The 24500-nt window shown below is 51.5% G+C and overlaps 1 protein-coding gene and 1 long non-coding RNA gene across 2 annotated transcripts; one reads left to right on the top strand and one right to left on the bottom strand.

The window, feature by feature from the left end:
• Positions 1-1547: 1547 nt before the first annotated feature.
• Positions 1548-22821, top strand: Ttc22 (tetratricopeptide repeat domain 22). The gene is made up of 7 exons (XM_046450999.2): positions 1548-2506; positions 14974-15029; positions 15219-15334; positions 16002-16120; positions 16903-17064; positions 19686-19838; positions 20368-22821. The coding sequence occupies exons 1-7, from the start codon at positions 1940-1942 to the stop codon at positions 20902-20904; spliced, it is 1710 nt and encodes a 569-aa protein (XP_046306955.1). The 5' UTR covers positions 1548-1939; the 3' UTR covers positions 20905-22821.
• LOC124096922 (uncharacterized) lies at positions 8360-10966 on the bottom strand. The gene is made up of 2 exons (XR_006853042.1): positions 10600-10966; positions 8360-8746 (listed from the first exon to the last, which is right to left on the bottom strand). It is a non-coding gene; the product is annotated as an uncharacterized LOC124096922 (long non-coding RNA).
• Positions 22822-24500: the final 1679 nt, after the last annotated feature.

The following is a 24500-nucleotide window of genomic DNA, read 5'->3' as shown; positions in this document are numbered from 1 at the left end:
AATTGCTGGGGTGGGGAAAATAAAAGATGCAGCTGCTTTGAAAACCAGCATGGGATACTCTCAAATAATTAAACGTAGAATTACCATATGACCCAGAAATTCCATTTCTAGGTATATACCCAGAAGAATTAAAGGCAGGAACCCAAACGTCTACTTGTATAATACACCTCTGTTCAAAGCAGCATTGACCAAAATAACCATAAGGTAGAAGCAACTCAAGTGTATACCAACAGATGAATGGCTCAACAAAGTGTGACATATACAGACAATGGACTATTACTCAGCCTTGAAAAGGAAGGAAATTCTGACTCATGCATTATGCTAAGTGATCTAAGCCAAACACAAAAGAACAAATATTGTGTAATTCTACCTACATGAAATACTAGGGTGGTCAAATACATAGAATGTGGGGAGCCAGGCACTGGGGGAAGGAGGGAATGAGGGGGTATTGTTTAATGGATATGGAGTTTCAATTTGGGGAGATGAAAAAGTTCCAGAGATGAAAGGGTGATGGCTGCACAATACGTGAATGTACTTAATGACCTTGAACTATACCCTTAAATGATAAATTTTGTTAAGTATATGTTGCCACAATTAAAAAAAAAAAAAAAAAAAAAAAAGCTAAAACCTCTGGGAATCCATCTCTGATACCCCAAGCAGTTGAAATAAGATTCATCTCATGATTGCCGGAAATTTATAGTAACAACTCCTTACTAAAAAGTATTAAATGTACTAAATACAATACCTAAAAATCAACAGGTTAAAAAATCGTACCAAAATGTTGATTTGATTTACCTTTCTATTGCAAAAATCAAATATTTCCCCTAACTTTACTGAACTGGCTCTATTTCCTCTTTTGAGAAGACTGGTGTATTTTTCAAGAAGATGAGGCAGCAGCCGGTGGTGGGAGCCCAGTCTCAGGTGGAATGAGGAGGGATCCAAAGTCCAGACCTGAGTCTGTAAGGCTCAGCCTCTAGAAGACTCCACCCTGCAGCAGGGAGCACCACTGCCCGGCCTGCAGGCTAGAGGTCAGGGGATCTCTCCAATCCTGAGAGGAAGACTGGCCAGAGCAAGAAAATTAGGGCCATAGGTGGGGTGCAGGACAGGATTGGGGCCAAGGGGAAAGAATAGAACAGAGTTTTATCCAGAGAGGCCAAGTATCAGGTTTAACCTCCTCTGGTAACTCCCTTCCCCTGGGGTAGAAACTGTCATCCTCATGTCACAGAGAAGGAAAGTAGAAAGAATGACCAATGATGTGTTATTAGGGTTGGAGAAATGGGATTAGAACCAGCACATGGAAGCCATAGTCTTTCCACAGGGGCCACTGCTGAGCAGAGAGCAGGCAGAGAAAGCCCAATGGTGAATAGTGGCCAAAGGAAGAGAGGAGGGAGGTGGCAGGCTCTATAGAGAGGAAGAGCACAGAGGAGCTGCGGAAAGGATGGGACAGCATCAGGATCCAGGGTGGCTTCCGCAGTTGGAAGGGCCAGTCCTGACAGCTCAGCTCACACAGAGAGGGCGGAGCCAGGCCAGGCCAGCCTTGGGCAAACTGGGTTCCAGGCCTCTTTGGGCACGCCCCACTTCTGTGTCCTGGGCAAATCCTTCTCCTCCTCTCAGCTTGTTTCCTCTTCTGCTGGGTAAAAAGTGAGAATCTGCCTTTTGCCTCCCACCAGGGTTTGCGCACCCCGCATTTGGCGATGCACCTGTTTTTCTGGCACACCTGGTTGTGCCATGCCGACGTCTAGCTGAGCAGCGAAAGCGGAAACAACTACAGGGAGTTCCCCAGCCAGCGCTGGGACCCACCCACCGGCGGGAGGCGCTGGGGACCTGGAGACGGGCGTGCGCTGGGCCACCGTGACTCACTCTCTTCGGGGGAGACCCCGTCCACTGCCCTCTTCAGCCTCGGGGGCCAGAGCGCGGCCAGAGGTGCAGCGAGACAGCCATGTCTGAGCCCGAGGTCGCAGCCGACGACCTGGACGCCTTCATCGACGACCTGGACTACCTCCCGGGCCACTTCCACCTAGAGATGCAGCTGAACTTCGAGCCGCATTCGCCGGCCCCGCTGCGCGCCCGGGATCTGAAACTGCAGCGGGAGGCCGTGCAGCAGGAGCTCGAGCTGGCGGCCGTCCCACAGCGGTCGGCCGTGTGTCACCTGCTGGGTGCTTTCGCCTTCTACCTGGAGGAGCTGGACGAGGCCCGGGAGCGCTTTCTCCAGGTGGTCCGCGAGGACCCGGGCAACCTCAATGCCTGGGCCAATCTGGCACATGTGTACGGGCACCTGGGCGAGGAGGAAGAGGAGGAGGCTTGCGCCGCGCGACTGGCTGACCTCATGGGCCTGGCGGCGGACCCGGAGGCACCCGCGGACCCCCAGCTCCGCGCTGCACGCTGCCTGGCGGAGCAGGGCTACGCGCACGGCTTCGACGTGGGCTGCGCCAGCCTGAAAGAACGCGCACGGGTACTGGCAGCTGGCATCGCGCTCTATGACAAGGCGCTGGGCTACGGGCAGCAGGTGGGTGACACCTTCTCCTTCGGCTGGAAAGGCTGTGGTCATGGTCTTTTGGTCTGTAGGGTTGTCCCCTGCCCCAAAGTCAACCTCGACCCTGGCCTTTGGCCTGTGGAATACCTTTCCAATGTGCATCCCCCATTTCCGTCCCAGACTAAACCCAAAGCTTTGCTATTTTGGCTAGGGAGAAGACCCTAGCAAGGCTGCTAGTCTAAGTCCCTCCTAAACACCACAAACCCTACCTGGCCAATCCAACCCTCTCCCTTGCTCCTTCCAGCAAGTACCTGTCCCCGTAACTGTGCACACCCACCTAATTAAAGGCACAGCCAGACAGCCTGCCAGAAACTCAGGCATTCCTGCCTCTTCTTTGCCACCTGCACATCTATCCATTCAGACCCCAAAGCTTGTCCACTCCACTTCCTGTACCTCTAAGGTCCACCCACTCCTCTCCAGCTGCCCTCAGCCAGTCTAGCCTCCATAATTGCCCACCTGGACCTGTGTAGCTGCCTTCCTCCTCTGGGGGCTCCTGCCCTCCAGCTTGACCCTTCTCCTCTATGCTGCCAGGGTAGTGTTGCTCCACCTTGCTGGCCAAGTCCCTCAGCCCACTCCCCACTGGTGGGCAGAAGAATCCTAGGCTCTTGAGTGGGCTTTGATGCCCACCCCCCACCCTGGGGATTCCCCTCTGACCTTCCTCTGCAAGTCAGGCTTTTGCCACATTTTACTTCCCTTCACTCCCCTCTAGGGAGCGACTCACCTTGTTTTCTCAGCCCCTTCCCCAGGTGCTCTTCTGCTCCACCTCTGCCAGGAAGGTCCTCTCCAGTCTTGGGTTTGTCTCTAGAAAGCCTCTGCCAGCTCCCCAGACTGGGTCAGAATCTCCTCTGGGCTCCCATAGTACTCCCGCTACTGTTTGTTTACAAGTCTACCTCTCTAACTCAATCTTGAGGGCTTTGAAAGAGGGAACAACATCCATCTGGTTTACCACTGTAAACCCAGTAACTGGAACATGATAGCATTTGATAAGCATATCTTCACCGGATGGATATATAGCATACGGCCTGCTACTGAATATGTACTAGGAATACTAGTCATCTATTGCTGAAAAAAAAATACCTACCAAATTAGCAGCTTAAAGCAATAAGATTTTATTCTCATACAGTTTGGGGTGGGGGTGTCAGCTATCTAGGCCTGGCTTAGCTCAGGACCCTTAGGCTGTGTTCTCATCCAAAGTCTTGCCTGACTGGGGGACCATTTGCTACCAAGCTAGCTCTCATGATTGTGAGTAGGATTTAGTTCTTCATTGGTTACTGGCTGACATCCATGGCCTTTGTCATATTCTGTTCTTTAGAAGCTAGTCAATAGGTCTATCCCACATTCACAGGAGAGGATTATAGGAGGTCATGAACCCCAGGAGGTGGGGATCTCTGGGGGCCATTTCAGAAGCTGCCTGCCACATGAAGCATCAGATGATGGATAAATGGTATGGAGGGCATTATCCTCTTTTATGAGAGAGACCATGCTAGTTCAGAGGGGTACCATGACTTTTCCATGAAGGCCAGTATAGTTTTAAGTTTGTGATATTTAAATAATTAGGCTAGGCATGGTAGTGCATGCCTGTAATCCCAGCAGCTCAGGAAGCTGAGGCAGGAGGATCTCGAGTTCAAAGTCAACCTCAGCAACTTAAATAATGACAAATTTTCACACATGGGTAGCACAGCTCAATTCATAAAACCTCTGTACTCCCCCCACAAGTGCCTTTTTCTCCAAAGTTCATAGCTTCTCTAAGGAGAAATGTGGCTGTTACATTTGCAGAGAGTACAGTTTGGAGGACAGGGACTTGATTTAAGGACAGCAGTGCAGGAAGGAGCCTCAAAGAGGAGACTCCAGGTCATACAGTCCAGGTTCAAATCCCAGCTCCCCCATGCTGACACCTCTAACCTGTGCTTAACATCTCTAAGGTCCTTTCCCTCTCTGAGATGGGGATAACGATGGTATGTCTGCCAAAGCTTTCTCATCAGTAATATGGAGGTACTGCTCATTTGGTTGATGTCATAATTAAGAGTTTCTACTTGTAAAGCTCCAAGAGGGAGCCTGTGCAGAAATGGGAAGGGTCACAGGCAACCCATCCATCTCCCCAGCTAGGAAGCCTCCCCTGGCCTGAGCTGGATGTTGATGTGACCATCATCTAGGGCCACGTCTCCAGTTTCACACCGTAGGTGCTGAGTGTGGTTGTTGCTGCAGGTCACAGCAGCGGAGCAGGGTCTGAAGAGCTCTGGTCTAGGAGCCAACAGGCTCCCCTCTCAGCCACCGCACTACCCACAGAGAAGACCTCTCTGCACTGTGTTTTCCCCATCTGCAAAATGGGTGCAGAAAGTGGGGGACCATATGGACTCTGAGCTCCATTTCTGCTCTCTGGAGGTGTTCAGTGTGGGGAGGTTTCCTGGAGGAGGTGAGTGGCAAGGCAAAGATTTAGGAATAGTGAGCAAAGGCCAGCTGCCCCCACCCCTGAATAGTCAGCACAGCCACAGTAGGAACCGCCCAGTGAGTGAACACCCAGAGGGAGTGGGAAGCAGGGCACCCAGGGCCCCAGGGAGGGAGCCATTGCTTCTGGAGGTGTGGCTGCCAGGCTCTGGGCTGCATTCCTGGGCCTGGCCCAGCAGCTGCTCCTCAGTTCTGCAGAAAGCAGCTGTGAGCAGGAGAGAGTTGGGGATGCGGAGCCCCCCATTTGTCCTCTGAGGAGTACACAAGATCACACCTATAAAAATCATCACAGTCAGGACAATGAGGGTGATTTTGGCAGTCAAGAGGCTCCGGAGCATCCAGCTCTGGAAGTGTTCAGTGTGGAGAGGTTTTTTTCTTGTATGGCTTTGGACAAGTCACTTGTCATCTCTAGTCTCAGGGGGTCTACTTCTCAAGCATTTGTCAGTAGTGATCTCGGCCAAATGATGAAGTGAAAGTGCCCATAAGTAATTCTGGGGACATCCAAGAGGCATTTATTGAACTTCTTTACATTTGTTGAGCACCTAGTATGTGCCAGGCCCTGTCTTTTAAGAAGTTCTTGCTGTGAAGAAGCTTCTGGACAAAAGGTGAAGGAAGCATGCATTCCTTCATTAGCTTGTCTTACCTGAGCCCTTCCTGGGGAAACAGAAACCAAAGGGGCAAATCAGAGATGTGTCCGCAACTGGCTGAGGTCACATGCCTGTGTCATGTGACAGTCATCTCTTAAGTACTATATAACCCGAGATGGCACTTTCTGAACCAAAAATGGGGCCCCAGAGGCTGACGATGAAAATGCACTTCGGGGACACGGGGACAAAAGTGTTGGCATCAGCAGTCCCTGTGGATGGAGTGGCAGTGAGCGATTGCAGACAATGAATCCTCCTCTTGAGCAAAAGAGACTGAAGGGAAGCTTCTGGAAGAGGCAAGTGCACTGGCCCCCAGGAGGCCCTGGTGTGTGCAGAGGCAGGAGGGCTTGGCCAGGAGCAGGGGAGGAGGCCTGGAAGAAGGCAGTGCAGGCCTGCACAAGAAGAGCACACAGCAGCTCTGCAGAACAGCTGGTATGGTCTCCCTAAGTGAAGCAGGGTCCCGCCTTCCTCATCCCCCATTTCCTCTTACGGAAGTCCAAGGAATTGGACCCTGCTTCACAGCAATTATAATCTACTTGAGGTTCCCTAAACATATGGCGCTGGCTGTCATCTCCCTCTGCCTAGAAAGAAAACTCCACCCATTAAAACTCAGTTCAAATGTCACTGCCTCCTCCTGAACACCTTCTGAGTCCTCTGGGCCCTTTCAGGACTTGAGTCCCTACATGAACCCTGGGGTCCCCATTACAGACATAGGAACTGAGCCACATTAGTCTGCTCCCCCCCCCACCTGCCTTCAAAGCTTTGCTGTTTTGAAAGAGGTCAAAGAAATGGGGATGGGATGAAGAGATCAGGGGACACATCTCACACGTGGCCTCCAGGAAACCCAAGGCAGATCAGTGTCAGAAGAGGTGGGTAGGTTGCCATGGGTGAGGGAGGCCAGGAAGGATGAGGCAGGAGGTGGAGTCAGCATCGGGGCTGTTAGAGCAAGAGTTCTGCACTTGAACTGACCAGGTTAAAATTCTGCCTCTGACACCAGGTGGCTACAGGCAGTCACCTCACTTCTTGAGGCTTTTTTTCCTCATCTGCAAAATGGGGTTGTAATGTGGATCTCCCAAGGCTGCTGGGAGGATCGAGGGAATGTGAAGGTGCCAGGCAGGTGGGGTAGGAGCACACCTAGTCCACCCGCCCCCTGGGCCCTATGCTTCACTTTGCCATTGCTCTTTAGCAGGGTCATTGCCAGCCTCTGGCTTATCTTCAGGTGAGTTTTGTCTTGTCCCCTGGAAGGTGAGCCCTCAGTCTTGGGACTCTCTCCGTTGCCCGTGCCCCCACACCCAGGAGCAGTTTGGACCATTGTTAATGTAATTTAGTTGAATAACTCAATTCTAAGTCTTAAAGACCTCTATGATTTTTAAATAAAAGGTAGTTTGAACTACCTCCCCTCAACAACAACAACAAAAACACATGTCCCAAGCCAGTTTAGTTATTGGATTTTCCATCCCCCCTTTCCCGGAATATTGGGGACTTAATAACATGTGTGCATGCACACATGCCTGCATAGGTCTCTTGCCCCTGCTTCTATCCAAGGGCAGGTCCTCAGTAATGACAAGGATGGGCCCAGGGCCATGCGTGTGTGCTGGACATCGTGGCCCCTTTGATTTGTATTCACATCTCCCAGACCCCCTGCCAGCTGGGCCTGGGGATCCCCTTCCCCACAGAGGTGCAGTGACTTGCTCAGGTTGACCCAGCCCCCCACACACTGTCCAGATTTCACTCCGTAGCCAGGCAGGAGGGGAGGGAGGTGGCCTTGGTAGGCCAGCCTCACACACACGAGGGTGTGGGCCTTGCAAGGCGAGCGCACTCAGCACTGTGGGGACTGGCAAGACTTGAGAGTATCCTGGGTCAGCGACCTCAGGGTCCCTGGTTTGTGTATATTTGGATACACCACAAGTGCACTCGCATGCACACACACTACTACAGTGCCAAGTGGTTTGACTTAGTTCAGCTAGCAAAGGAAGTAGATTAATTGAATGGTGAAAGTGCCACCAGGCTATCTCGCTTGATCTTCACAGAAATGCTGGGAAATTGGATCTGTCCTTGGTCCATATTACAGATGAGCAAAGAAAGGCTCAGAGAGGTATAGTGACATGCCCAAGGGCACGCAGCCATGAATGGCTGGCAGGAACTAAACTCGGGTCTGTTGGACATCTAAGGCCTGGCTGGGAACCACATTCCTGAGGCTCTGGCTCCAGACTTCTCTTGGCCTCAAGGCCATTCACCTTTGCATATCAGTGCTTCTGCTGTGAGTTTGCGTCTGGCTTCTCTCCCCATTGACCTCATAAATTTGAGAGCCCTGAATGCTGGGTCTCCCCCTTCTAATGGGTACAAGATCCCAGAGCCAAAGCTGCTTTTAGCATCGTTCGGCCCAAGTACCTCTGAGAGGGGAAAATGGTCAGTCATTACCTGAGCATAGCATAGCATCGACCCCTGGTGGCACTGCAGAGTAGGGTCACACTGTTGTTACTCCAGAAGGCAGGGGACTTCTTCAGACCCACCCAGAAGCGGCCAGCACTGGAGTTGGACTTGGACCAGAACTAGACAGGAGATGTCTGACGATGAGGACAATGGGGTAGAGAAGTGACTCAGTGCAGCTCAGCCAGCCTGGGAGCCAAAGCAAAGATGAGCCACAGGACCTGCGTCCTAGACAGACCTGAGACCAGGAAGAAGTGGCAACGGGGGGCTGCCGTCCACCTACGCAGCATAAGTTCACGCGGAACCATACAGGGAACCCAAGACAGGGCCGAACTTTACTTAGCACCCAGTAGCACCCAACCCCCGAAGTCACTCTGCCTGGTCACACCTACCACCCCCAGCAACAGTTGTAGGGGCAGAAGCTGAACCAGTGGCCTTTCCCAGATCCCTGGGGGGCGAGGGCAGTGATCCCGGCGGCGAGGCAGGAGCAGGAGTGCAGGAGCATGGCAGTGGGGGTGGGAGGAGCTCCCTCCTGGCTGCTCTGTGTGTCCCTCAGGTGGCAGGCGCACCAGGCAGGCGGCTCCATGTGCTGTGTGTGCATCTCAGAGGAAGATCCAGTCATGCAGGAAGGACGGAATTCCAGGCCTGCCCTCGTGACTCTGACTTGTGCAGTGTCAGCCTTCTCAGGGTCGGCCTGATGAGGTGGAAAAAACAGCGCGGTGGAGGGAGGCAGATCTGAACTTGACTCTAGACACCGGGTTGGGGGCTGGGCCAGTGGCTTTTTTCTTAGTCTATTTCCTCATCTGTACCGGGAAGAAGATGCTATATACCTTCTAAGGCTGCTGTGAGGATCCAGTGCCACTAAAGTGCCCAGTGACCCTAGAGAAGTGTTCATTCTTGTCATTTCCTCTCCTTGAGAGAATTAGTCAGCTCCCAGGAACCAACTCTGGAATGTGGAGTGTAACCATTAAGGGCAAAGCTCAAACTGCTAGGCAAATACTTGCCCCAGGAACAAACAGGATGTCTGTACCGCCTGTCTGATGCATGGAGATGTATAAGCCCTTGGTATGGGAAAGATTTTTTATTGAAAAACTTTAAAATAGCCAAGCCCCCAAATGTTCCCTTCTTTCGAGTCCAACTTTTAAAAATTTTTTTAGTACCAGGGATTAAACCTAGGGATGCTTAACCATGGAGCCACATCCCCAGCCCTTTTTTATATTTTATTTAGAGACAGGGTCTCGCTGAGTTTTTTAGGGCCTCGCTAAGTTGCTGAGGCTGGCTTTGAACTCATGATCCTCCTGCCTCAGCCTCCCAAGCCACTGGGATTACAGGCGTGCGCCACCACACCCTGCTTGGGGCCATCTTTTGAAGAAAATGGAATGTTTAAAAATTCATCCTAGAACCAGAGTTAACACAAACCTGCTCCTGTAATGGCTTATCCCAATCCCACCATTTCTGTCAGGTCACCAGCCATTGTCACTTACCCACCCAGTTATAGGAGCTGGTATCTTCAGGCTTCCCTGTGGACTGTGATCCTTTGATTCATTTAAAAAATGAGGCACCTGCCGGGTATTGTGGCCCGCACCTGAAATCCCAGCGGCTCAGGAGGCTGAGGCAAGAGCATCCAGAGTTTGAAACCAGCCTCAGCAACTGTGAGGCACTAAGCAACTCAGAGAGACTGTCTCTAAAAAAAAATTACAAAATACAAGAAAAATGAGGCACCTGCTAGCTGCATTTATTCCACTGTCCAAAGAGAGAGCCTAGCACAGTGGTTTTCTTCACCATGCAGTAGAGGGCCTGTGAGCAGCTGGCTGGGCCACCGCCCCAGCAAATTTCAGAGTGATGGGTCAAGAATTTGCATTTCTGTCAAACTCCCAGGCAACATCCATGCACTGGTCTGGGGCCCATGCTTTCAGCACCATTATTCTGCGGTAGTTACATGTAGGGACCATGGAGTTAAAGTTGCTGGGTTCAAGTTCTCCTAGCTTCCAGCTGTGTCACTCTCACTCTGGGCACATGACCTGACTACTGTGTGCCTCAGCTGCTTCATCTGTAAAATTAGGATAATAATAGTCCCTGCCTCATAGGTAACACTTGAGAGAGTCAAATCGGTTAATATACATAATGGTGTGTCTAGTGTATAATATGTGCTCCATAAAATTTCCTCGTATTTGTATAGCAGAAAGGGGATCTTCCCCAGCTTTCAGTCCATGGTTACCGGGGCCATGGGGCTTTTTACCATCTTGCCTCAGTTTCCCCATCTGTACTAAACATTCCACACAGGACATTCTGAGAATCACATGGAATCATGCAAAAGCACTTTGTAAATAGTACAAACACTAGCTCTCTGCAAGCTAGATGTTATGGGAAGAACATGAACTTGAAGTCAGAGAGAACTAGCCTAAAATATCAGGCAAGTAGTCAGATCTCTGCTTCTTTTGATCTTGGTTTTCCCATCTCTGAAATAAAGAAAATAATGACAAGGACCTCAGAGGACCTGGGAAATGACCTGAGAACCCCTCACTGGGGTCTGCCCTTCACTCTCACCTTCAGTCAGTATCAGGGTTGCAGATTTCACTCCAGGGGCAGCATGGGCCTCACCAGTTCCCTCCCACAAATTTGCCACAGGACAGCCGCCTTCTCGGAGACCCCTCCAGCAGAAGCCTGGACTCCCATGCTGGCCTCACACAGAATCCCTAGCTCAGGGACTAAGGAGATCACGAGGTGTCCTCCAAGAGCCCACATCAGGCAAATCCTGGGGAAATACCTCTTTCCCAGAAGCCAGCCTGTGAGCCTCCTCTCATTCAGCCTCCAACCCCTGGCCTCTGGGAGTCATAAACCCTGTAGCAGCATTCCTTGCAGGCAACTTTATTCTCCAGGAGAGGTGAACAACTCCTCCCTTCTGCAGGAGGGAGGGGCAGCCAGAGGCCTGTTTAATTTAATTTAACGCACTGTGGCTTGCCAGGTTGCCCCGGTAACCGCTGCAGCTGCTGCTTCTGCAACAACCAGAAGAATTTTTAAAGAGACAGCCCATTTACAGACAGGCCAGAGTTGCACGGCAGAGCGAACAGCCTCCACCACTGCTTCATCGCAGGGATAGAAGACGAAAGCCCCAGCACATCAAGGTCTCCAACTAGATCTGTTTACTCCATTAACTCCATTCCAGTTCCACTGACCTCATCTGTAACTCTACAAGCCCTCCTGCAAACAGCACTCTCAAGTGGGATCTGTTGAGGGAATTTGGGATTTGTCACACAGATGTCACTCAGCTAGATCCTTTTTTGAAAATCAAATTTTCCAAAAGATTCTTGGAAGTTCGGAAGGTGTTCACTTCTGGGCTCTACCCCTGCAATTCAAGCACATAGCCACCAGGTGGTGATATTGCTTGCTTAGTGAAAACCATAAGGAAGGTGAACTATTGGAAGATTTTCAACAGTGACCAGTGAGGTGTCCTCCAAGAGCCCACACCAGGCAAATCCTGGGGAAATACCTTTTTCCCAGAAGCCGGCCTCTGAGCCTCCTCTCATTCTGCCTCCAGTCCCTGGCCTCTGGGAGTCATAAACCCTGTAGCAGCATTCCTTGCAGGCAACTTTATTCTCCAGGAGAGGTGAACAGCTCCTCCCTTCTGCAGGAGGGAGGGGCAGCCACTGGGTTCTATGTTCTGATGCTAACAAGTGTAGAACCTTGGGTAAGTCACTTCACCACTCTAGTCTCAGTGTTCTCAAATACATAATGAGATTGATAAGACAACTGAGTGTTGTGGACTACGCTTGGGGCTAGAACTGTGGAAGGCACAGGTTAAGTCCTAGTTCTATCATGCAAAAACTGTCTGGCTTGGGCACAAAATTTAATTTATTTTGGCTTGAATACCAAACGAGAGTGACTATGAACCAGGAAGAGCCCCAGGGACAGCAGAGCACTCAACTTAAACACTGGGAAAGTTACCTGGGACCCCAAGGGGTCCTGCAGTCCTGGGAGACATGAGGTACGGAGAATGGGATGAGGCAGGGTGTCTCTAGACTCTGGAGCCTGGAACCTCATTGCCCCATAGGGCACCAAAACAGGTCTCAGTGGACAAAGCAACTAACTTAGAAACTAGAGAAACTAACTCCGTTTGGCTCCAACCCAAAACAGGAGAAAGGGAATAAACATTTCTTCTGGGCCTGGCACTGCCCTTGGAACTTCCTGGAAGCCCATAGTGTCACCCTACTTTGCAGATGAGGGCATAGCCTTCAGGGGCAACTCATCCCCAGGGTCATACCTCAGGCCAGGCCTGTGGGACACCCAGGCCTCTGCCCTGAATATCAGAAGCCAAAGTCCACTCCACCTACTCCAACTTGGCCTCACCCTTTGCCAGGAGCACTGAAGACAGGTCAGGGCCTCTTTCCTGCTATGACTATTCGGCCAGCCACAAAGCAGGCTGTGGCCAGAGTCCTGAGATCACACCAACAAGTGGCCAGGTAACCAAGGCCCCACTACCTTTAGCGCTAACTGCGGTCAGGCCTTGACTTTATGTCCAGGTCTTTGGTCAGTGTGGCCCACAGAGGGTGCTCCATAAATCCCAGCCCCTTCTTCCTTCCCACATCCCCTGTAAGGAAAGCTGACAAGATGATCCAGCATCCTACCCCCTCTTTTTGCCCTGGGAAATGTTCCCCACTTCTGAAAGATGCCTTGACCCTCAGGGCCTGCCCTCTCCCCTCCAGAGAGCACTATTCTCAGCTAAAGCCCCAGTGCACTTATTCCCATCTCTGTGACAGGATGACCCTTCAAGGTGATGTGAATATAAAATCACACTGGATCTTGGCATTCCCCAGCTCGCACTCCTTCTATGACTCCCCACTGCCCTGCAGATGAGCTCCTGGCATGGGAATCCCTCCTAATATGCTCCTGCTGACTTTTCCCCTGCACCTTACCACCGGGGTCTATCCTCAGGGCTATCTGCGGATCCTGCCATTCACACTCGTTTTCCTCTGAGTTTGGGCATAGGGTGGCCTCCAGGAATGCCTTTCCTCATGGTATCCACCTGGGTGATTCCTCTCATCCTTGAGGACCTGCTCGAGGTTGCTTCCTCTGGGAAGCCCCAGGGAACTCCTGGATTGGGCAGATACCTCCTCTGGGCTCCCAGGGCACCTATGTCCCTTCTATTCTAACTGTATCTTTCAGACTGATAGACCAAGGGCCTCTCGAGATGGGCCTCATCTTTCCTCTCCTGTCCTCATTGCCCAGCCTAGGGACACACAGAACAGAGAGCAGGGAAGAGTAGGCTAAGACATGCTGTCGGTGGGTCCTCCTCTGCGTGCTCTAGCTGGGGCCAGGGCTCTCAACCCAATGGGCAGGCACCACTCAAGTGAGTCTCACGCATGAGGTCTCCTCTCTGCATCCCTCCCCGCACCTAATTCATTCAAGATTTCCTTGCCAGTGTTGACTCCCCCCAGCCAATCACACATACAGCTCCAGGGTGTCTGTTTCCACACATCCCCGTGTCTCTGTTCATGCCAGGCCCTCCGTTTGGGGGTGCCCTGGTCTCCATCCCACATGAGGATCCCTCTGAAGTGCTACTACCCACCTTAAATCCACAGCCTCGGGCTGGGGATGTGGCTCAAGCGGTAGCGTGCTTGGCATGCGTGCGGCCCGGGTTCGATCCTCAGCACCACATACAAACAAAGATGTTGTGTCTGCCGAAAACTAAAAAATAAATATTTTTTAAAAATTCTCTCTCTCTCTCTCTCTCTTAAAAAAAAAAATCCACAGCCTCTAACTGGGAGTCTTTGTCCATCCTGCTGCATCCTGGTCCATATTGCTCTCATAATCTTGATCCAACTTTACTTCCTACTACAGTTTTTGGCAATTCATGTGGCAAAGGGAGCATGGGCTTTGGAGCCAAAAGGCATTGGATGCCCAGCTCTGATGCTCTCAAATTCTGTGACCTGGGGGCAAGTCACTTTACCTCTCCAGGCCTCAATATGTTCACCCATAAAATGGGGCTAACACCTCCCTCCTGGATTGTGGGATTGAGGTAATGATATCAAGATCCTGGCCCATGGCAGGCACTGAGTCGAATCCTGTTATTGATACCTGCATCTGTTTCCCAAGCCAGCTTGGGAGCCTGTTCAAGTCAGGGTGCAGCTGCTGTTCACTGTCACGTCCCCAGAGCACCCACCCAGCACTCCGTGCTGGAGGTGTTTGGAATGTTGCTGGGGCGGAGTGGATGGATGATGGGGGTCTTGAGCTGAGGAGGCCACAGTGGGGGCAGGGAGTGCAGAAGATCAACTGTGGGCGATGAACGTGGAAGGAGGGGCTGGAGCCTGAGGCAGAGCTGCCGATATGCACTGGGGGTTTTATTGGTTTTCATTAAAATTCCTTCTTGAGGCAGGAGCAGCTACTCCCATAAATAACAGCATAAATATTTTATCTGGTGCCCAAGTTGGTCTAAATGCACAGCAAGGTTGGCAAGAATAATAATGGGAAACAGTCCAGGGGCGTCCTGGGCTTGGGCTGAGCCTGACTCACTTAACATGCCTGAGGGGCTTTCTCAGGAAAGTGGGGGCTGAGGGAAAGCACCACAGGGGAGAAGTAAGGAGAGCAGAGGAGAGAGAAGGCAACCCGTGGGGTGTGAGCCCCCAGTGGGCAGCCAGAGCCGGGTGGGGACCCCAGGGCCAGGGAGGAAAGGGATTCCACACCTACTCTGTGACAGGCACCTCAGTAGGGGTCACACAGCTTATCTTGTCAAATCCTATGTGGTCAGGGAGGTGAAGCAACTTGTCCAAGGACACCCAGCCAGACACTGGCAGAGCCAAGATTATCATCAAAGGCGTGTTAGGCTAAGGCCCTTCGACTGTGTCTGCTGCCTCTTGGGGTTCAAGGTGGACAATGGCCTGAGCACCTCCATAACAGCAGCATGGGCATTCTCTGCTTTCCCAGATCCCGATGGAGGAGAAAAGGGGCTGGTACTTCACCATGGCAACCCTCCTCATCAGGTCAGGCCAGGGATGGAAGGGGGTGCAGGATGGGGGGAGGTGTGTCTTGGTCGCCTGGGCCTGGAACCAGGCAGCGGGTGGGGGCAGAGGTGGTGGAGCCCATTCCAGGCAAGGGCTTCTGGAGGGCTGCTCGCCTGGGGGGTAGCTGGGAGGGGGCGCCAAACAGCCACAGCCCCTTCTTGGCCACAGGCTGGATGGCATCTTCCTGGAGCAGGGCAGCGAGGAGCAGAAGAGGCTGCCTGCCTTCAACCGCACGCTGGCCCTGCTGCGGCAGGTCCTCAAGTCCTCGGACCCCCGACACCGAGGTAGGGACCCCAGGGGGTGGGCGGGGTGACATCCTCTGCCCCGCTGTCCTTGCACCCATCACTGGCACTGCCGGTCTCTGGCACTGTCCCCACGTCTGGCACTGTGTCCCTTTTCTTTCTCCCTCCCTATTTGTGTCACATGCTCATTTCTTTACCTCAGGAGCCCTCCCACCTGGCCCAAGGGAACGCCCAATTACAAATCACTACAGTGACACGCTCCCAAAGTTCCAAGTTGGTCTCAGGACCTGGAGGGAGATCTTGTCCTGCTCCAGCCCACCACCCTCACTCTATGGTGGGAGATGAAGGTCTGCTTGACCGGGTGTGTGAGAGTGTGTGTGTGTGTGTGTGTGTGTGTGTGGAAGGGAGCCATTTTCTCTACGGCCAGAAACCAGAACAGGCGCTGCACCCACCCCGAGAAGTCAGAAGAGAGCTACGACCCTGAAATGAGGTTCCCTAGGTGACACATTACACTCAGAATGGACACCAAAACCTGTTCATTCACTCCCTCCCATGTCCCTTTTTTCCGCCTTTCTTTCTCTCTGCCACTGTTCCTTGCTTTGTCATCATGGGTGCCTTGAGTGGAGCTGTCCCTGCCGCACCCCTGGCTCCCCTTCCCCTCCTCCCCCACTGCTGCTTCCTAAAGTCCCTCTCCCGCCCTCCTCCCCAGCACTGGCCTGGTGCTATCTTGGAATGCTGCTGGAGAGGAAGGACACCTTCTCCACCACCCCTATGGGCGTCCATGACTGTGGGTACTCCGGGACTGACCCCCTGGACTGCTTCGGCAAGGTATGTCCCCAAACCGCATCCCCTCTGCAAACTTGGGTGGGGGGGCTCTCCTCCAGGACCCATGGCTTCTCTGGATGTCATTCCCCCACCATGTGTCCTACAAGAAGGCACTTACTTCATACCCCTCTCCACTCTTCCCCTTGTTCTAAACAAAAAGGGCTCCTTTGTGGCTCTTTTCCTCTGCCTAAGACTAAATCCTTCCCCACATTCAAGCTGGCCCAAGCTCATTTCTCCAGCCTTGATATAGACCCTCAGACTTCTCCCCTGAGGCCAGGGTCCACATTGTTCCTCTGCAGGGTTCCCTTCCTCCCCAACCACAGTGGCACAGTGGAAAGAAGATCTCTAGCTGGGGTTTTCTTACCAGTTCTGCTCACAAGCTGTGTGGTCTTACGTCAAGCCACTTAGGTCAAGCAGCAGTCAATGCCAACATAGGGGGAAGTGCTGAGGCCCAGCTAGAAATGTTGTAAATATGAGAAGGGGCTGACTCTGGCCCCTTCTCTCACTTACCCTGGGAATATGGCAGAGCACACATGGGAAGGAGGGTTTACCTAGGGTCTGGAAGGGTTTGCTGGCCATGACCAGGGAACAGGGCAATGAGCTGGTGTTGGGTTCCATGATATGACTGACATACAGCAGGTAGATGTGGGTAGATATGAGGAGTTAGCACATGTGTGACAGGACTCTGTGCAGAGGTGGGGTCCCTATGGTTTAGGCACCATTTATCCAGGCTGGCAGACAAGCAAACAATACATGGTTTGTCTCTACCCTCCTCTCTTACCTAGGCCATTGAGATTGCCAAGGACCAACCTCCTATCCTGAATCACCTGGCCAAAATCTTCCACTTCCTAGGAAAGCAGGATATGGCCATTGGAACCTGTAACATGGCCCTGGATGTCCTACGAGATCCAGAGCTCAACTGGCAAGCATACTGCACAAGGGCCAAGGTGGGTCACCCACAGCCCCTCCCATTGGGAATCAGGGACCAAGGACCAGGGGCCATGACCCTATTGCAAAAGCCCAAAGGACCTGGAGCCTTCATGGTGGAGGGCCACTTAGGGGTCATCAGGGCACACAGTTGTGGTCAGTAAGGTTGCTGAGGTCAAGAATAGAGGAGCCTCTTCCTACGGCAGGGATCCCTTCTGCAGCACCTGGTCAGGAACCTCCAGACTCCAGTGGAATCAGACCATTGAAATCTGATCTCTCCAGCTATGACTGTGGAAGCTGTGGCAAGCCACCTACCCCTTCAAATCTCAGTTCCCAAATCTGTAAGATAAGCTAATAACACCCATCTTAAAAAGCTATCAGAGGCTGAAGCACAGCACCTGGGCATGGCAGGTTCTTTTGGAAAGTGGGAGATTCCACTTTAAGTAAAGGTAGATTCGTCTGGTGGCTCAGAGCTTTGGTCCTGGACACAGAAAGTCTTGATTCAAATCCTACGTCACCACTGACATGCCGTGGGACCTCTGACAAAATACTGGGGCCCAATTCCTAAACCTTGGTTTCTTTATCTGACCTCACAGAGTGGTTCTGAGAAGTGAATTAGATTCTATGTAAAACTTAGCACCAAGCATGTGGTAAGAGCTCAGAGGTGACTGATGGCTATTATTAGGTATATTTTTAGCTGATCAGCTGTCTCTTGTGACAGTCCCCTGCGTAGTTTTTTAGGGCAATACATGGTTTGTCTCTACCCTCCTCTCTTACCTAGGCCATTGAGATTGCCAAGGACCAACCTCCTATCCTGAATCACCTGGCCAAAATCTTCCACTCCCTCCCATGTCCCTTTGTTCCGATGAGAGCTGCCCCCTCCCATCTTTTCCCACTGGGCCCACATCTGCCCTCTGGAGCCTAACGGAGGCCATTTGCCTGGGGACAGCCCAGGAGCTCCAAGTTTACTATGTGCCAAGCTAATAAGCAACCCCCTTCCCCCTATTTTTTCCACTACCTTTCACATGACCTAATGGCAAATCTGCTCCTGGTCTTGGTCTCAACGGCTTAATTTCCTGCTCCTAGTGCCATCAGGGACTAGGGTCAGCACATTCTTTCACTGTAGTTGATATGGTTAATATTATGAATAATAAAAATATTAATCATAATACACCATAAAACATTTTTATAAAACTCTGCATTTCTGCATTTCACCAAGCACTTTCATGATTGTGGTCTGATTTAATCCTTATAAGAATCTGAGAAAGACAGGACCTATGTCAGTCTACAAATGAGGCCACCAAGGCGCAGTGAACATTCCCAGCAATCTGCACTCAAATAGCCAGAACCCTTGGGCTATGGCTGTGACTCAGTGGTACAGCTCTTGTCTCACATATGTGAGGCACTGGGTTCGATTTTCAGCACCACATATAAATAAGTGAATAAAATAAAGGTCCATCAACAACTAAAATATATATTAAAAAAATAGCCAGAACCCCAGCCTTAATTTCCTCACTCTGTCGCCTTGTGTCTTAAGCTTACTGCTTCCCTGTAGCTCCAAAGGTCACTTATTATTTAGATGTCCAGAGGAGGAAGGAGCAGGAGAGAGGGACTCACATGATCTATGTAGAACCCTTGGACCACACTGTGGCCCATAAACTCAAACCTAGTCATGATGGCCTCACCCCTCCCTCTACTCATGTCTCTCATTCTTTTCCAGCCCTACTGGCCTGAGCCTCCATCTAGAATGCTCTTCTCCCAGATATGTGATTGACTTCCTCCTTCACTTCTTGCAGGCCTGATAAAAAGCAGTTTCTAGTGACCTTATTGAAAAGGTCAACCCCCTGCCAATACTTTCTATCCTTTTCAGGTTTGCTTTTTTTTTTGATATTTATTTTTTAGGTGTAGATGGACACAACACAATGCTTTCGTTTTTATGTGGTGCTGAGGTTCGAACCCGGGTCCCACCCATGCTAGGGGAGTGCTCTACCGCTGAGCCACAATCCCAGCCCCAGGGTTGCTTTTTCTTAACGCCAATCACTCCCTAACATGCTATTTACCTATTTATTATGTTTATTGTCTTCCTCCCCCAGTAACACATGAGTTCCATGAAGGCAGGACTTTTGACATTTTGCTCTGCACTGTATCCTTGGGCCTGGAACAGTGCCTGGCTCCTGATGAATATCTGTTGAAGACATGAACAAGGGAACTGGGCATGTGCTAGGGCCGAACTAAAATATGATCTCTCAGTCATCAGGGTAACTCCCAAGGGAGGTATCAGTGTACTAACTTTTCAGAGATAGAAAATGGGGCTCACAGAGGTTGTGTGACATCCTCCAGGTTACATGGTTAATATGGGGGGGGGGCCACTCGATACATGAATGAATGAGTGAATGAATGAGGGCCACTTCACCCAGTCCCCTCATTGTACAGACAGAGAAACAGGCCCAGAAAGAGGAGCAGCTAGCCCAAGTTGCCACAGGACCAGAACCTAGGATTCCTGGGTCCCAGCCTTAGGAGCTTCCTGCTACCCCACAGAACATCCCTGTTTGCTATTGATAAAGGGACGGTCTTCTTGTAGGACAGAAAGAAGGGAGGTCCTTACTTGAGCACCTTCCCTGAGCTAATCCTCTGCCTGCAGATCCACATCAGAGCCTACCTGCACGACCTGACACGGGCCAAGATGGGGCTTGGGGGCATGCCGGACAGGAAACACCTGGCCTGCGCCAAAGCTGACCTTGAGGAAGTAGTCAAGGTGTGCCCAGGCCTCAGGACATACCTGGACATTGGCCAGGTAAGGCAGCCTCTTGGCTTGATTACCGAAAAGATCATTTATAACCTACTGACTCCCTGCCAGGCTAGGCCTGAGTATGAGGACATGGATAGGAATAAGGGGCATCCCCCTACCCACCTCCTCCGGCCATGGGGAAGATGAAATGAGATAATGTGTGTACCGTGTGTAGAAGAGGACCTGGCTCTCTAAGCACTCAATAAGTATTCTTTACCCAAAAGTGACTACTATGCTCAGGGGATAGTTACCAAGAGGTGATAATATCATAATTTTACATATGAGAAAACCTGGGTCTAGAGATTGACTTGCTCAAGGTTATATTTGGCCAAGAGTGGGAGGGCTGGAACTGGAATTCTGGTACTGCCTCTCCTTTTCCAGGGGCGGGGGCAGCTACAAGAGTTTAAGAATTGCTGCAGTAGGGAGGTAGGGAGGGTGGACCGAATGAAGGAAGTTTTTTTGAACCAGCTTGAGGGTGGTATGATCCTGAGGGCGGTGTTACTGGAAGGAAGGCTCAGAGGCCCCCCCATCCCAGGTCTACTACTACATGGGCGTGGACGCCATGCGGGAGCTGCTGGCGGTGGACGAGGCGGCGCTCAACCAGGCGCTGGTCTTCCTGGCCAAGGCCGGCGAATTCGAGCTGGGCGCCACGCTGCCCGAGCTGCAGCTGCTACGAGGCAAGTGCCTGCGCATCAAGGGCGAGGAGGCCAACGCGGCGGCCTGCTTCAAGCGCGCCGTGGAGCTGGACGACATGGGCTCCAGCCACACCGAGGGCTTCGGATGCCTGCTTGAGGCGCTGCTGGTGCAGTGGAGCCAGGCGCAGCTGAGCGACGGCGAGCTGGGACTCGAGGTGGACGCCTGGCTGCGCCGCGCCCGGGGCAAGTACCCGGAGGCCTGTCTGCGCCAGGAACTGCAACGCGTGTGGCGCGGCCACACGGACGAGATGCTGGGGGTGGCTAGGGCCTTAGTGGCCCAGGGACGGCCAGCGCTAGTGCGGATGCTTTTCGAAACCATGGAAGTAGAAGGTGAGAGTGGTGGAGAGGCGCGCAGGCGCCGTGCGCTCTCCTTCTGAGTCTCAGGAGTCCAGGCCCCGCCCCGCAGAGGTTCTGAGCCGGTTCAAGGCGCTGAAGTTGGGCGCCTCTGCCACCGGCAGGCTGCTTGAGGTAGCCAATCAGATTCCTTTTCCGAAACTGAGAGGTGGACATTGAGACTAAGGCAGTTCGAGCTGCCCACTAAGGCCTGACTGCCAGTTTGGGGACTCTCATGAGCCATTCTCTATAAGAAGATAAGGGATTGCCCGGTGTGGGAGTGCACACCTGTGATCCCAACTGCTGAGGCAGGAGGACTGCGATTTCAAGCCCACGCTGGGCAAATTGGGCAAGACCCTGTCTCAAAAAACAAAAGACTAACGTTGACTGTTGACTGCAGTCTCGGGTCCTGCAGCCGGAAAAATTTCAGAGTGGACTCAAAGGCAAGGTGACACAGTGAGTGGACTAAGGCAGGGCCTTAACTTAAACCTGAGTGCTCAGTCCTTTCACCACCTCCTACCAGTTTTCCAGCAGTTGTCATTCTTGGTCTGCTTGGTCCCAAAGTCCTCTGGAATTCCTTGAAATAGAATTTGTCAATAGAACCTTTACTTGACTTCTCTGTTCTGGAGAAAATCTAGGGGCCCCACCCATTAGGAAATGCCACCTACTCTCAATCTTGAATCTTCTATGAGAGAATGAGGGAGAACTTGGACCTTTATGTTCTGTAATCATCATCACAGAATCTTAGATGTGGAATTTTGTCAAAGCCTTAGTAGACCTGATAGCCACCAAATTGTACAAGGGTTGAGCTAGATTCTGTGGTCTCACACACAGAAGCTACTTTAACCCCAAATCCCAGATTAAGTTTTTGCCAGAGACCAGAAAGGCAAGATTTATGATTTTTTTTTTTTTTTTTGCATCTTTTCCTTTCTTTGAAGAGCTATCCTCCCTGCATTGTTCATGGCCATGGTCCTCAGGCTCCACCAGGGACAGGGTGGCAGCCTTGCACTGCAGCTCTATATTGGTTTTTGAAACCATGGAACTAGAGGATGAGAGTGGTAGAGTGGCACCACTCTGAAGTGCAACACCGTCTGACCCCTTCACTATGCAGATGGAAAACTGAGAGTCACAGAAGGGAAGCATTTGCCCAAAGTCCCACTTCCTGTGCTCCTTGCCCTGAATCTCAAGCTTACTTTCAACATTTTTAAGGTTTGGAAAAATAATGATCAATGGTAAAACATTATTATGTGCTAAAGGTTTGTGTGTCACTTGTCCCATGGTGCACTCTGATAGTCAATGTTTTTAACGCCACTGATGCTTTCCAGATACCTAGAAATCAGACAAGGAGGCCACTTTGAGGCCGCTGAATTCCACCTCAGGCTCACCATGGCTCACCATTTGGGACTGTGGTATTCTCTCCCCACCTCCTTCTCCTCTCATCTTCATTGCATCAGAGGCCAGGAGGTGACTCATCAGTGGGCAGTACTTGTGGCCCTTTTCTCCCTTCACCCTGCCCACTCCCATCCTTTCTCCACCAAGACCATGACTGTGACCTTCCTTAAGATGGAGATGCATTTCCTTCCACTTCCCTACTGGCAAGATTTAAAAAGTTGCTGAAGTTGGTGCCCCCACCTCCAGTGTTTCCTTCCTTGCATTTCTTGTCCCCAAGTTCATGCGTTTCTCCCTCCATTGCCCCTGCCTCCTGTCATAACCTTTTTTTTTTTTTGAACCAGAGATTGAACTCAGGGGCACTTGACCACTGAGTCACATCCCCAGCCCTATTTTGTATTTTATTTAGAGACAGGGTCTCACTGAGTTGCTTAGTGCCTTGCCATTGCTGAGGCTGGTTTTGAACTCGCGATCCTCCTGCCTCAGCCTCCTGAGCCGCTGGGGTTACAGGTGGGCGCCACAGCGCTCAACTATCATAACCTTTTGAATAAAATTTCTTTCTGAGAACCTCATTCACACTGATCATTTAAATGGTTAACAAACACCCATTCTAGTTTCCTCAGGGCTATCTGCATATTAACCGAAAGCCAAAAAGAGGTAAGAAATCCCATTCCCCAGACTGCCTACTATGTGCTAGGCACTTCATGTGTGTAACCTCACTGAATTCTCTCACCCACCCTGAAGGGTAGGCTTTTTACAGATGAGGACACTGCGACACAAACAAGGCCACAGGTAAGTGTGTGAAGAGCCAGGACTTGAAGTGAACCACCCTGTTCTGAGCCTCCGCCTGAACACAGTCCTGCAGGACATGTGTCATCTTCCCTCCAGAGTTGGCTTTCCCAGTGTCCGTGAGCACGAGCCCTACCTGTTACTCTACCCTCAACTCCGTTCCTAAACTGCCTTGCCTTTGGGACTTTCCACATCTTGTTCCTCCACTGGCTTTTTTTTTTTTTTTTTTTCTGGTCATTTCTATCCCAAGTGTTCAGCTCCAAGGCACCTTGTCCAGGAAGTCCTGCACTGAGCTTTACATATAAGAAAGTCTTAGTTTTTGTTGTTGAACTGAGTAAACCCACAGCAATGAGCTGGCACCTCAATTCCAAACAGGTGTCTCTATTGCCAGGTCCACAGGACTCGGGTTGGGGGCAGGTCTGCAGCCTAAGGTCCCTTAAGATCTGAAGATCAGACAGAAAATGACTTTTCTTCCTACCTCCTATCCAGCCTCACACCAATCTCCTAGTTCTGTGATTGGGAAACTGAGGCCCAGTGGGCAGAGACTTTCCTAAGGTCAAGCTCAAAACTGCCCCCAGACTCGTGGTCCACTGCTCTCTGTCCTCCTTGCCCAGTTGGCTTCTGTCAGACCCAGGAGGATGACAGCCCTTCCATTCATTTACTCAACAAATATTTACCAAGTGCTGGACAATGCCAAACTCTGGGGCTACAGTAGGGAACAAAACAGAGCTTGTCCTTGACTTCAGGGAGTTCACAGCTTAGACCATGAGGAACAGTTATTGGGGTCTTAGGGTCATTGAAGGAACTTTTGAAGACCTATGGGAAGCTATCAGTGGTTTTAGATGGCAAAGCACTGTCCCTCCTCCATTCCAGCCATCCTCAGCTAGGGTGAGTAGCCTTTCCAAAGTCCAGCAGGGTTGGGGAGGAGAATGTGGCTGTCCCTGGGGCCCAGGACCTGGTTCTTGACTACCCCTTTTCAGCAAGCCACTGCTCAGGCCAGGCCTGACAGTCCTCTCAAACTGTGGTCTCAGCTGCTTGGGAGGCAGCTTACAGCTTTAAGCCCAAGGGACACCTGCCCACTATGGGGTTGGGAGGATAGCTGTCATGCAACTGAAGTGGCTTCTCAGGGAGCACTGCAGAGTGAAAGCCTTAGTGGCCACACAATCAGAGCAATGAGAATGGAGCCTTCCTCAGGGTCCAGCAGCCATCATTAGGCAGCCTAGCACTGGGGTTCAGCCGGCACGAGGGAGGCATGTTACAGATGGTGAACATAGCCGAGATCCCCCAGTTACAGGTTCCCAGGGTCTCAGAATTGGAAAGAACCTTAGATATCACCTGTCTCAGCCTCCCATCTACTACGAGACTCCTCCCCACAGTGAGTGAGTTCTGGAAGAGGGTCTACACAATTGCACGCCTTTGGAAGAGAAGCAGCTCTGGACTTCATAGAGGAATCAATTCATTT

Source organism: Marmota monax, unplaced genomic scaffold (assembly GCF_021218885.2).
Source record: "Marmota monax isolate L192 unplaced genomic scaffold, Marmota_monax_Labrador192_F-V1.1 WCK01_AAM20220418_F8-fsc00023, whole genome shotgun sequence".
Lineage (NCBI taxonomy): Eukaryota > Metazoa > Chordata > Mammalia > Rodentia > Sciuridae > Marmota > Marmota monax.
The sequence above is the reverse complement of the archived record's forward strand: the minus strand, read 5'-3'. Positions and strand labels throughout refer to the sequence as shown.

Bases quoted from the DNA above. Each gene is read 5' to 3' on its own strand.
- Ttc22 (XM_046450999.2), top strand. From the start codon at position 1,940: ATGTCTGAGCCCGAGGTCGCAGCCGACGACCTGGACGCCTTCATCGAC. The intron at 15,335-16,001 runs GTAGGGACCCCA...CCTCCTCCCCAG, and splicing joins CTCGGACCCCCGACACCGAG to CACTGGCCTGGTGCTATCTT. The intron at 19,839-20,367 runs GTAAGGCAGCCT...CCCCCATCCCAG, and splicing joins CATACCTGGACATTGGCCAG to GTCTACTACTACATGGGCGT.